The 14,456-nt window shown below is 31.6% G+C and overlaps 2 protein-coding genes across 2 annotated transcripts; both read left to right on the top strand.

Annotated features, from left to right (window-relative positions):
- Window positions 1-7,257: 7,257 nt before the first annotated feature.
- On the top strand, window positions 7,258-8,138 carry LOC131182855 (cytochrome P450 93A3-like). Its single transcript, XM_058152199.1, has 2 exons — window positions 7,258-8,006; window positions 8,084-8,138. The coding sequence occupies exons 1-2, from the start codon at window positions 7,258-7,260 to the stop codon at window positions 8,136-8,138; spliced, it is 804 nt and encodes a 267-aa protein (XP_058008182.1).
- A 78-nt stretch (window positions 8,139-8,216) lies between these two features.
- On the top strand, window positions 8,217-13,916 carry LOC131183401 (flavonoid 3'-monooxygenase-like). The gene is made up of 2 exons (XM_058154175.1): window positions 8,217-8,219; window positions 13,312-13,916. The coding sequence occupies exons 1-2, from the start codon at window positions 8,217-8,219 to the stop codon at window positions 13,816-13,818; spliced, it is 510 nt and encodes a 169-aa protein (XP_058010158.1). The 3' UTR covers window positions 13,819-13,916.
- The last annotated feature ends 540 nt before the right edge of the window (window positions 13,917-14,456 follow it).

A 14,456-nucleotide genomic window follows, 5' to 3' on the forward strand; every position in this document is an offset into this window, starting at 1 on the left:
TGCCACTATAAGAGGAAATGCTCAGTGAACCACATACATCAATGTGGATGAATTCTAATTTTGCGAACACTCTCCAAGCTAGAAATGGTGACTGAGTAAGTTTATAAAATTGACAAACCTCACAAACACTAGTGTTATCAGCTACAAATGGCAAACCAACATCTAAATCTTTGCTTTGAAGTGATTTTAATGATTTGAGATTTGTATGACCAAATCTCTTGTGCCACAGACATGTCTTCTTTAATACTGAGATCGGTTTCAATCTTAGTTGTTTTCCAATCTAAAGGAAAGCTTCTTCTCTTCATTTTGACTAAGAACATCTTCATACTAGTAAGATCACTAATTTCATGGGTCCTATCTTTAAACACTTTAGTATAATTTTTATCTGACAGTTGACCAACTGAAAGTATACTTTGATTGATCTCAGGAACATAAAGAACATCTTGAATAATATTTGTACCTAAAGAAATTTGCATAGCTACAACTCTTTTGCCTTTGACATAAACAAGTCTTCCATTTCCAATTTTGACTTTTGAGAAGTAACTAGTGTCCAAGCCTTCAAAACTCTTAAAGCTTGCTATCATGTGATGAATGCAACCACTGTCAATTAGCCATGCATTTTCAGCTTTAATTGGAACATCACATTTTTTAATTTTTGTAGTAGCAAATAACTCTTCATGACCTTCTGAGTTTTCAGTGGCTTGTTCAGGTTGAGCTTGTGGATGCAAGTTTTGATTTGCTGTGCATACCTTCTCAGTGTGACCAAATTGTTTGCAGGTCTTACACTGAGCTTCGGGCCTATAACAACAGTAATTCTCATTGTGGTTTGTTTTTTTATGATAAGGGCAAGGTGGATACTTATCTTGTGAAAAGTTTTTGCCTTTCCTTCTACCATTCTTATTATTACTATCCTTTTTATCAGCTTGTTGGTTTTTTTATCCTCCTTCATGTGATCTTGATTTTTGAGTTGTAACAAGTGCTTACTCTCTAATACTTTCTTCTTCTCTAAACGGTCTTCTCTGTTCAACGGCTTGTAAAGCATTTGAAAGCTCAGTTAAGGAGATTTGAGACATGTCCCAAAAGTCTTTAAGAGAAGAAAGTTTTACTTCAATATTTTTCAGGAAGAGTTAGCGTAACCTTCTCCATAATCCTCTTCTCTTCCAACTCTTCTCCTAACAACTTGATTTGATTTACTACCTTTATAACTCTGTCAACATAATCCTTCACCTTCTCAGTGTTCTTCATCCTTAATAGCTCAAACTCTTTTCTCAAATTAAACACTTGCATCTACCTTGTTTTTTCAGATCCTTGAAACTCTTTCTTCAACTTCTCCCAAGCTTCATGTGCTGTCTCACATACCATGATCCTAGCGAAGATAGGATCTGTAATAGCTGCATGGATATAGGATAGGGCCTTTGGAGCTTTAGTAACTTCTTCTTCATATTGCCTTATCTGATTCAAAGTTGGATTCTATCGTAGCGGAGGAGGTGTTCTGTTTTCCTGTACATACTGCCATAGTCCAAGACCTTTGACATAAGCTCTCATTTTGATAACCCAAACATGGTAATTTTCACCATTGAAGGTGGTAACATAAAGGTACTGCCGGAAACCATTGGAAGTGAAGAATACTAACAAAAAACTTAGTGTTTTGTGGTTAGTTTGGTGGTTTTCTTTCAAACACTCACTTAGTCCCTCAAGATCAAGATTGCTCTAATACCACTTGTTGGAGAAAAGAGCTTTTTTCTGAAAAGAAAACAGAATATCTGAAATTTTTTTGAAAGGAAGATGAGATTTCCATGACTAGCTTTAACATATATATACAACAAGTTAAACTAAATTTTGTTTACCAAACTTCCAATAACTTAACTAAGATATGAAAGATTACAAGCATTAAAATGTAACAAAATATCCTAGCACTTGCATCATCTTTTGAATAAAATAGTAGCAGTAGCTTTTTCAATCTTCAATAATGTTAGACTTGTCCAGGGAGTTCCACCGCCAAAATTTAGCAGAAAGCTTTTGAATATCCTGAATTAAACCTTATGGAAGTTTAAAAACTAACATTATGTAGGATTAAAAACTAACATTATGTAGGATAGTTAATATGTTGCTCTTTACTTCATTTAGCTTTTGTCATGTAGCTAGATCCGGTAACATTTGGTTTTGATGGGTTTAGATCATCAATCGTTTGTATGTTAGGCAAAGTCAAAATTCTTTGCATCAGAAGAAAAAATTGTAGTTTTCTCCTAACCATAAAGAAATATTAACCAAGCAAAAGAAGAATCACATATTACACCCATTTGAGACTCACAATGAGATTAAAATGGTTGAACCTTTTGCTTTGGATAATTTTATCCTTTAATTTAATAAATTTATTTTATTCTTATGAATTTTTTTATTTTATTTTCCTTATAAATAATTTTTTTTAACTCTCAATCTCTTATTCGCATGTTCATGCTCCCTGCTAATTGGGATCGTAGATTTATCTTAATTTCACTTTTTAAAAATTAAGATGTGTGAGATAAAAGATTTTTAAATATTAAGATGCCACTAAATTTTTTGATTAAATTCTGAAGATAAATTTATGTATTCAACTTTTATTTTTTTTATAACAAAATTTAAATTTTAAAATTAATAGAGTAGATAAGAAGATTTAAACTTGAGACATTCTCAATCCTCGCACCTTAAAAGGTAAAAGAATAATAATCAATAATCAAGTTGCCCCTGATTGACAATAAAATTTAAATTTTATTAAATCCTTCAGTACTCTTTTCTAATTGCATCAAAAAGCTAAGTAAATTAAAGACAAATTTCTTTTTGAAAAGTTATGATTTAAAAGAAATCACAGGTTAATCACATATTATAAAAGAAATAATAATTTTAAATATTTAATTATTATTTTTAAAAAATTAATTTAATAGTTATATTAATTAAATATTTCTAATCAATAATTTAAAATTTTAAAAACTAATATATATATATATATATATATATATATATATATATATATATATATATATATATATACTTACATCAAAAAGCTAAATAAATTAAAGATAAATTTCTTTTAAAAAAATATGATTTAAAAGAAATCACAGGTTAATCACATATTATAAAAAATTAATAATTTTAAATTCTTAGTTATTATTTTTTAAAAAATTAATTTAATAATTATATTAATTATGTATTGCAAATCAATAATTAAAAAATTTAAAAACTAAATTTTAACTTCAAAGCTCTTTTGAAAAAAAATGACTTCCAAAGCAAGCCTTACGTTGTGCTATGAATCCCAAATTCGTCTTATTTAAAAGTTAATTTTTAATCCAAATAGAAGATTAATGGATGAAAATCTCTTTTTAAGTCTAGTTTGATTAATTTAATTTTTAATTAGATTAAAAAATTTTAATAATTTATATTACTTAATAAAGTAAAATTTAATTTTAAATAGAAAACCAATCTTACAAATCAAATTACAGATTTCTTAAATAATAATAAACTCTTATATTATTTTTTAACTAATCAAAACAAAAGATAATTTATCAATGTTAAATTCATTTATCTTTTTTTTTTCATCCAATTATTCTCCTCCACATGTATTGCCCGCGAATAAAATAATGATCAATTTACTTTAACAATCAAAATTTTTTTATGAAATTTTAATTTTAATTTTAATTGAAATCTTTTAATTTTATTAATTTAATTCATAAATTTTAATATCATTTTCAAATTTAGCAATAGGTCAATCAGTAGCTAAGGTAACCCAAATTAACTGACATGGCAAGACTGACATGGCAAGTTGACTGGGCATGCTAACAAGATAAAAGTTATTTTTTAATTCATGAGAGCCAAAATTCTTGGTAAATAAATTTTTGACTTGAGTTAAAATTAACCAACTTGATTTATAAGATGCAAAACCATGGTAAAATTATTTTTAACATAGATTATAAAACTCTATTTACTCACTTCATCATTAACACCATTGTTCAAAAGAAAGGAGAGCAGTAGATTGAAAATTTGAAAATGAAATTATGAAACAAGAAAAATAAGAAATTGTGAATCCATAATAGTCTTGAGAGTTTGAAATCTTAAATTGGGACTTTCAATGGGCAAAGTAGAAAGCAAATTCTAGGGTCCTCACGTGCCTTTTACATATTTCTTTAATTTGCATTGAAATTGGGATCATGGGCATATATAAACTATTGCCATGATTTTCTTGAAAGCAACATAAGAGGAAGTAAAAAATTCCATCGAGGAAGAGTCTGAGGGTAAGCTTAAGGGAATTTTGGTTTACAATCTAGATGATATGGCGTCCACCGACTTCATTGGAGATAGCAAATCAAGCACCTTTGATGCCAAGACTGGAATTGGTTTGAATGAAAACTTTGTGAAACTTAGAAAAAAAAATTGTGAAACTTGTCTCTTGGCAGCACAGCAGCACAATGAATTCTGCTCCAGTGCACATGTGCTTGATTTGTTCTGTCACATTACCACCATCATTTCTCAATTCATTGTTTTGTTATTTCGCAATTTCACCTCCACATTTTCATTCTCATTGTTCTCTGGTGTTAATGAGAAGCGTGCAAATACCAAATTTTTAAGAAAATTCTTATCTAAACTCGCTCTATCATATAATTTTAAATAAATCTTATTATATTTTTTGTATTTTGAATCATAACAGGTGAAATTTAAATAAGAAAAACCTAATTTAATAACTTATGTTCTAACACCTTAGTCTAGATTGATTAATTTTAACTCAACATTTTATTTTAAATTAAAAAATTATTTTTATAAAAAAATTTGGATTCCATGGATTAATAAATAAACTTTTAATCTAGTAAGCATCTCTAGTCAGCATGCCAGATAAGCTAATTTGGGTCATCTTAGTTACTAATTGACCTATTGCTAAGTTTGAAAACAATATTGAAATATATGAATTCAATTGATAAAATAAAAAGATTTGACTAAATTTAGAAATACACAAAAAGGTTTTGATTTTTTAAGTCAATTGGCCTAAAATAATTTATGATACTTAATTTTTTATTTTTATATATAAATTTAAATATTAAGCTTAATTACTCAAATTCAAATGTTAAAGTTCTTTAATAATTAATATTATAATTTAATTAGTGTAATATAATATATAAATATTTAAAATATTTTGATACCTAATATTATTAATGTTCTTAATAAATTATTTCATACCTTTAAATATTTTAATTTAGAATTGTAAGTTAAATTTTATGGAAATATGGTAATTTCATCTTTTATTGGTTATCGAATTGATATAGAAATCATATCCTAAAAGTCTAATTATAAATCCAAATTGAAAATTTCCTCCACTGTTATAAATTATATATTTTTTATGTCACATGAAATTTATAAAATTAAAATAAAAAAGATAAATACTCATGTATTATCTCGTCAATTTAATATAAGTATAACCTATCTATTTATATATATAAAAAGTAGGTAATTGTTGTTTTGGTGTTGCTATGTGGATAAATTTTTTATTGATATTGTTATATGTTATTTACCATAAATGAAAATTGTTATGCTTTAAATTTTTTTTTAAAAGTATTTTTATTATTGTCATTATTATCTCAATTTTTATGATTAGAACAAATGATTATAAAACATCAAAGCATCCATAATCAATTTTATTATTTAAAAATTAATTGCATTTTTTTAGTTTATCAAAAATAACAATAATATTGCTTTTTTAAAACTCATGCATATCATAATATGCATATATTTTATCATGGATATTTTTTATCATATTTTATTGAATTAATTTTGGAGAGATTAATAATTTAATTTAAAATGAGATAATTAAATACAATTGAAATTAAGATTTTAAAATTTTATTAATTATTATAATTAGTAAAAATATTTCATTTAAATATATATATCTTAAAATTAATAAAATAATTTAAAATTATATTTATAGAAAGTAAAATCTCTATATATCTATTTTATTTATGCATATAAATCAAGCCAAACTTTTATTATAGGCTACCACATGATGCTTTCTTGAGAAGAGCTTGACTTGCTAATTATAATTTTTTTTTAAATATTATTATATTAATATTTTAATTTTTTTAATCAATTATGTTATATTTATGATTAAAAAAATTTAAAACAACAAATTATTGATTTGTAATTTTTGCAACTGTTATTTTTCATATTTTGTGTCATTTGAAAACAATAAAACTTTTTTTTATCATCTAATACTTTTCAAATTATTCTTTGATTTCTACTTTTTTTTGTTTATATTCAAATTTTATTTATTAATCCTCATTTTGAAAATTTATTTACATTTCTGTTAATTTCTGATTTCTTATAATATTAAATATTATAAAATATAAAAAAAATATTTTTTAAAAAAATATTTTCTGAAACAAAGCTACAATTAAATTTATTTTTCAAATAAGATTACAAGTGACACATGGAAAAGTCAGAAACGATTACCTTTGACCTTTAGTTATCGATTGTAGGTATTGGAGATGATACATTTTAATTTAATTTGTTTTATTTTTTATAGAATTATATTCTTTAGTAGAATAAAATTTAAATTTAAATAGAAAATTAATTTAATCAATATAATTATTTTTTATAGAATTATATTTTTTTAGTAGAATAAAATTTAAATTTAAATAAAAAAATTTAACTAATAAAATTAAATATTTTAAATAATAATAAATTTTTATATTATTTTTTGCCAGGTTAATTTATTATTATTAAATTCTTTTTTTTATCTTTTTCATTATTAAATTTAATCTTTTTTTTTTTCATCTCATTTTCCTTGCCAATAGAATATATATATATATTATAATCCACTTAATCTCAATTAGAACTGGCCTAAACTAAAATATATTCATAAAATAAATTACATACAATTAAACGTGTATATATAACCAACCTAATATTTGTGGAATTTAACCAAAAAAACATCTACCCAAATCATTAATGTAAAATAGGGAATTTATTAGGGACACTCAAAATAAATACATATATATATATATATATATATATATATATATATCATCTCTCTCACAATTATGTCAATTCATTCTCCATATTCAAAGAGGGTCCACTTTTATCGAAAATATATATCACCTCTCTCACAGTTCGTTCTCCGTATTCAAAGAGGGTCCACTTTTATCGAAAAATAAACAGTATTTTATCTGCACTTCTTCCCATATTTAAGGGACCCAAATTGGTATGATTGAGCCTATATTTTATCATTTTCTTTCTCCGATGCCTATTTGTGACCTCTCAGGCACGAGCTGTGGCCGGTGGGGTTCATGGATGTGCAAGGACAAGGAACTTCCAACGGTACTGATCATTGCTTCAGTTTCCATATTAGGAACGTGTCTGCTCGTATGGGTATCCAAGACAGCAAGAGGAAAGGCTCATCTTCCACCAGGGCCCCGTGGCTTTCCCATACTTGGCTACCTTCCATTTCTAGGCCCCAATCTTCACCAACTGTTTATGGAATTGGCACAAAATTACGGTCCAATCTACAAGCTCTCAATTGTGCAGAAGCTATGTGTCATAATAAGCTCTCCAACTCTAGTAAAAGAGATTGTTCGCGACCAGGACATCGCATTTGCCAACAGGAATCCAACCATCGCAGCAAAAACCTTCTCCTACGGTGGAAAGGACATTGCCTTCGCACCCTATGGCCCCGAGTGGCGCCTGCTACGCAAAATATTCGTGCGCGAGATGCAGAGCAATGCAAATCTTGATGCATTTTATTCTCTTAGGAGAAGCAAGGTGAAGAAAAGTGTGAGGGATGTGTACGGCAAGAAGATTGGAGAGCCTGTTGACGTTGGGGAACTGGCATTTTTAACAGCGATCAACATGATATCAGGGATGTTTTGGGGTGGAACACTCGGCCAGGAAGGGGAAATCGATATTGGGGCCAAGTTTCGGGTAGCAGTGGCGGAGCTGGTTGAGATACTGGGAAAGCCAAATGTTTCAGATTTCTTTCCCTTCCTTGCGAGGTTTGACATACAGGGAGTGAAGAGGAAAATCGAGGAGGTATCACAACGGACTGAGAAAATCTATGACCATGTGATAGATCAGTGCATAAAGAAGAAGCAGCAGCAAAGTGGAGAGATGGGGGAAATTACTGACAGGAAGGACTTCTTGCATTTCTTACTAGAGTTTAAAGAGCAGGACACTTTTCCAGACAACAAATCAAGGCCTTGCTTATGGTAAACTTTTTCTTCTTTCCTGTTAGAAGAAAGAATACAAGTAATAAAGGAAAGTATTGTGCATTTATTTGTATGTTATTTACAGAGATATTACATCTATTTATACATGAGAATATGAGCTAATTTAGACAAGAATAATAATTACTGCAATTATGCTACACAAATCTTCTATAATAATGCTAATTGCTGTAATTATACTACACAAATCTCCTATAATCATGCTAATTGCTGTAATTATGCTAACACCCCCCCTCAAACTCAAGGTAGTAGCATAGGTGCCAATTTGAGTTCGCTTAAGAGATCCTGAAAGCTAGCGGGAGGATTCGTTTTGGTAAATATATCAGCGGTTTGGCTGACAGAGGAGACAGGAATCAAACATATGGTGCCATGAGCAACATGATGACGTACAAAATGATAATCAATTTCGATGTGTTTGGTACGTTCATGAAATACATCATTATGAGAAATCTGTATATCACTTATATTATCGCAATGAAGCATTGTGGCAAAAGAATGAGTGACACCCAAATCAGTTAATAACCACCGTAACCAAAGTAATTCAGATGTAGCATCAGCAAGAGCACGATATTCAGATTTTGTGCTAGAACGTGCAACAATGATTTGCTTTTTGCTACGCTAAGAGATAAGAGAATTACCCAAGAAGAAACAATAACTCCAGGTAAAGCGGCGAGTCCGGATCACCACCAATCAAGATCGAGTAGCCAGATAATACTAGGGAGAAGGTAGCGGAAAAGTGCAAACCATGAAAAAGAGTGCCTTTGATATAACGAAGGATTCGAAGTACTGCAGAGAAATGAGTTGAGTGAGGAGCAGACATAAACTGGCTGACCAGATGAACAGCATATGAAATATCAGCTCGAGTAACTGTGAGATAAACAAGACTCCCGACAAGCTGTCGATATAAAGTAGGATCATCAAGAGGAGTGCCGTCAAGAGTAAGTTTGCAATTGAGCTCCAATGGGGTTGATGCTGTTTTGCTATCAGTGATGCCTGCTCGAGAAAGTAAGTCGGATGCATACTTGGCTTGAGATAGATAATAGCCATCAGAATTTTGAGAAACTTTAAGACCCAAAAAATAGCTGAGAGAACCCAGGTCTTTCATTTCAAAATGTTGATTGAGATAATGTTGTAACTCTGAAATACCAGATGAATCATCTCCTGTTATTATCATATCATCAACATAAAGCAATAGAAGAACAATACCACCGCATCGGATTCGAGTGAATAATGCAGAATCATGTGGACTAGAGAGAAAACCAAGTTGAGCAAGAGTGGAACTAAATTTGGCAAACCAGGCCCTGGGAGCTTGTTTTAATCCATAAAGGCTCGCCGAAGTTTGCAAACCTTATGAGGAGAATGATAACCAGGAGGAGGATGCATATAAACCTCTTCTGTTAAATCACCATGAAGAAAAGCATTTTTGACATCCATCTAGAAAAGTTTCCATTTATGAACTGCAGCAATAGCTAAGAGATTGCGAATAGATGTTAATCGGGCCACTGGAGCAAAAGTTTCTTCATAGTCGATACCATACTCTTGAGGATACCCTTTGGCTACTAAGCGAGCTTTGTAGCATTCAATAGTTCCATCAGAACGGGTCTTGATTTTGTAAATCCATTTGCAACCAATAGGGGTCTTGTTTGGTGGAAGATCAACTGAATCCCAAGAATGAGTTTTCTCTAAAGCCTGAAGTTTGTCAGTCATAGCTTGCTGCCAGAGAGGGTCAGTACTTGCCTCACGATAAGAACGAGGCTCATGAAGGGTTGCAATAGTAGAGTAACAGTGAAAATCAAAAAGATAATGAGGAGTTTCTCTTACACGGGTAGAACGACGAAGAGTAGTGCTAGGAGGAGATGCAGGCACAGGTACTGGATCAACAACTGGTGCAGATTCAATAGGGCAGGTGTAGTTGGGGTAATATTGAGCACATCACAATCACCTGGATCAGGACTTGGAAACAGCTCTTTGGAGGAGTCAGTGAAAAATAGAGAGTTAGTATTGACAGAGTGATGAAATTTGGAAAGAGAAGAGAACATAGTAATGTCCCAAAAGGTAACATTACGAGAGATGCGTAACTTATTAGAAACAGGATCCCAACAATGATACCCTTTGTGTTCAATGCCATAACCAAGAAAACAACATAGACAAGCACGGGGTTCTAATTTGGTATGTTCATGAGGTTGTAAAAGAATAAAAGAAACACATCCAAAAGGTTTAAGGATGGAATAGTCAGGAGATTGTCCAAACAACTTTTCAAAAGGAGATAAATTATGAAGAACCAAGGTAGAAAGACGGTTAATAATATAAACAGCATGAAGAGCTGCTTCTCCCCAAAATTTTTCTGGACATGAGGCAGAAAGAAGAAGAGTACGTACAGAATCAAGAATATGGTGATACTTGCGTTCGGCTCGCCCATTCTGTTGAGAGGTGTGAGGACAAGAACATTGAACAACTGTGCCTTGTTGACTAAGAAACTGAAGTAAAGAAGAATCTCGATATTCCATGGTATTGTCTGTTCAGAGAATTTTAATGTCACAAGAGAACTGAGTTTTAATCATTTTTGTAAATGTGATGTAAATTTGTGATAACTTAGATCGATGTTTCAAAAAATATATCCAAGTAAACCGAGAATAATCATCAATAAATATCACAAAATAACGAAATCATTTATTGAATAAATAGGAGAAGGACCCCAAATGTCAGAATGAATTAAACCAAAAGGAGTGTCTGAAGTAGTATTATTATGAGAAAAAGATAATGCAGGTTGTTTTACAAGCTGACAATTTAAATAATTAAATGACTCAAACTTAGTAGATCCTAATAATCCACGAGAAATTAAAGGTTAAATTTTACTAGCAGAAGCATGACCAAGACGAAGATGCCATTGGTGAATGGAGGAATTAGGGATTGTAGCTGTAGACACAAATCTCTAAGGAAGATGTAAAGATGCAAGCTCAAATAATCGACCCACTCTGCGACCCTCCCCAAGAATCTGTCCCGTTTGTGGATCCTGTACCTGGACACTATTGGGAGAAAAAAAAACATTTAGTCTTTTTTCACACAACTGACCAATAGAAATAAGATTGAGTACCAAATTAGGGATATAATAGGTGTCAGGGAGATGAAGATTTGAGGTAGACACATGACTAGTATGTGTGATATTTATTTTAGTACCATTTACAGTATGGATTGGTGGTAAGGAAGATACAGGTTTTGCAGAAGATAAGAATTTAAGATTAGTGGTCATATGATTACAACATGCAGAGTCAAAAAGCCAATAAAAATTATCCGAAGTGGCAGACATGGCAGTAGGAGAATTAGAAGAGATAACCTGTTTGAATAATGCCTCAAGATCACTCATGGTGATGGCAGTAGAACCATCAGTAGCAACAACAGCAGTGATAGAGGAAGATCCAGGCTTTGAGACATTCTTGAATTTAGAATGCCCTCCTTTTGGTCTTGGAGGGCGTGTGGGACAATGTTCAAGAATATGACCGTAACCATGACAATATCTGCATTCTATAATACGACAATATGCAAAAGCATGACCAATTTGATTATAATTCTTACCAAGTTGATTGCCAGATTTTTAACGTGAGGATCGAGTAGTTGCAACAGCAGTTTCAAATTAAGGAGTTTTATCCAAACTGAGACGAGTCTCTTCAAAAATAATCTCTTGAATAGCAGTACCCAATAATGGGAGTGGATTTCGATGTAGCAAGGACGCTCAAATGGCCTCATATTCTGATTGAAGAGCCATTAGAACTTGCATGAGATGAAGATGATCTTCACTGATTTTGGCCTGAGATATTTGATTCCAAATGGGTTGGACCTGAGCAAGAAAATCATTCACAGATTGACCTGCTTCTTGTTTCAGATTATGAAGAGTAGTCCACAACTGATAATAGCGGGCAAGTCCAGTGGTCTGATATCGATTAGCCAAAAATCCCAGATTTCTTTTGCAGAGTCATAATTAGCAAATTGAATGTGGATGGACGAGACAGAGGTATTGCGAAACCAGGTAATGATCTGATGATTTTTACTATCTCAATCATCAAGACGGTCAGCAAATTTTGCGTCAGTTTCATCGTTCTCTCTTGTCGACGTAGTGATAGATCCGGTAACAATACGCCAAAGCTTGCGACCTATCAAAAAATTTTTCATTTCTTGAACTCAAATATTATAGTTGGAACCAGTCAGAACTGTTGCAATAGGTTTTGAAATATCATATTTCTCCATTGATAACAAGATGAGGAGAAAAAAAAATGGTATAATAACAGGAATGAAAGAATGAACCAGAACAGGTTGTAGAGAGAGAAGAGAGACCCCAGAAACTAGAAATAAAAGCTGTACGGCTCTGATACCATGTTAGAAGAAAGAATACAAGTAATGAAGGAAATGATTGTGTATTTATCTGTGTCTTATTTACAGAGATATTACATCTATTTATACATGAGAATATGAGCTAATTTAGATAAGAATAATAATTGATGTAATTATACTACACAAATCTCCTATAATCATGCTAATTGTTGTAATTATGCTAACATTTCCTTTTCTTATTTTCTGCTCTTTAGTAATATAAAGGAAATGTTGCATGTATGTGTGTGTGTGTGTATATATATATATATATATATATATATATATATATATATATATATATATATATATATAATTTCACATACATAATATCAAGTTAAAACTGCAATAAGAAATTCACCATGCAACAACTGCACATGTACATGTAAAAATATGGTTTTCCCCTTCAATAAATTCCTCTCACCTATGGTCCAACAAATTTTAGACGAGGTTTAATATATTTCCATGGATTTTAATTGACTGTGTCTTATATTGTGATCTGTAGAAGGCTTTTTTTTTTTTTAAGCAGACATACTTGTTTAAAATACTAGGAAGATATTATACAAAAGGAAATTTCTTGATTGGATTTCGCCACGACAAGGGTTGCATGCGCCCGCATTGTCAGAACAGCTCAATTAGATCCCCTAACGACTAACCTGGCATCGATTAAAATATAATTTGAGATGCAAGTTTTATGTTTTCTTTTTGACAGGATATTGTGATCGGTGGTACCGATACAAGTTCAACCACGGTGGAATGGGCCATGGCAGAAATGATGCTACATCCCCAAGTGATGAAGAAAGCCCAAGAAGAAATGACAAATGTGGTGGGAATCAATAACTTAGTTGAAGAATTCCACATTCAAGAATTACCATATTTACACTCAATAGTGAAGGAGACGTTAAGATTGCACCCAGTGGCTCCATTACTCCTACCCCGTTGCCCAACTGAGTCCTGCAACGTAGGTGGCTACACTATCCCAAAGGGCACTAAGGTTTTCTTGAACGTCTGGGCTATGCATAAAGACCCTGAATTTTGGGACCATCCCTCAGAGTTCCAACCAGAGAGGTTCTTTGGTGAGGGTAGTAGGTTGGATTATTTGGGAAACCATTTACAGTATCTTCCATTTGGGTCCGGTAGGAGGATTTGTGCAGGGCTTCCTCTAGGTGAAAGGATGGTAATGTACTTATTGGCCACATTCTTGCATATGTTCAACTAGAAATTGCCCGATGGTGCAAATCCTGATACGTCAGAGAAGCTTGGGATTGTCTTGGAGAAATCTACTCCACTAGTTATTATTCCAACCCCTAGACTGTTCAACCTGGAGCTCTATACCTAGAAATAATAAGGTGATGCAGCCATCTTAAATCTAAATCGGATAGTTACGAACATAGGATTTGAGTATGGAAGTACATGCAACGTATTAAATTTATACGAAAATTTCTCAGGTACCCTTTGCTCTGCTGCTTTTCTAAGGGCTTTCTTTTGCTCCTCTTGGGTCTGTTGTTTCTCTACCCGTGTTGCTATTTTTCTTCTTTTTTTTCATTAGGCTTGTTGGCTGTTGTGGAGCTCCCTTTGTGTCCATTAGATTAGACTTGCTGTTTTGTTCTTGGGATTCTGTTTCTTTGTGCTTTTTGTATCTTGGTGTTTTGTTTCTCTATCGATAAATTATTTACTTAAAAAAAAAAAAGACTAGCGCAGCTATACGAGCAATAAAGGCCGGCCTTAATATGCTTATGATTATGTTTCTAATGTGTATATGATCAAGAGTGATTGTGTATGTGTCAAAAATTAGTGATGTTGTAATCTGCAAGTGCACGGGTCACAGTAGTATAGTTTTAAAAAATGATATCGATC

Source organism: Hevea brasiliensis, chromosome 9, assembly GCF_030052815.1.
Source record: "Hevea brasiliensis isolate MT/VB/25A 57/8 chromosome 9, ASM3005281v1, whole genome shotgun sequence".
Classification (NCBI taxonomy): domain Eukaryota; kingdom Viridiplantae; phylum Streptophyta; class Magnoliopsida; order Malpighiales; family Euphorbiaceae; genus Hevea; species Hevea brasiliensis.

Bases quoted from the DNA above. Each gene is read 5' to 3' on its own strand.
- LOC131182855 (XM_058152199.1), top strand. From the start codon at position 7,258: ATGCCTATTTGTGACCTCTCAGGCACGAGCTGTGGCCGGTGGGGTTCA. The intron at 8,007-8,083 runs GTTTGACATACA...ACCATGTGATAG, and splicing joins TTCTTTCCCTTCCTTGCGAG to ATCAGTGCATAAAGAAGAAG.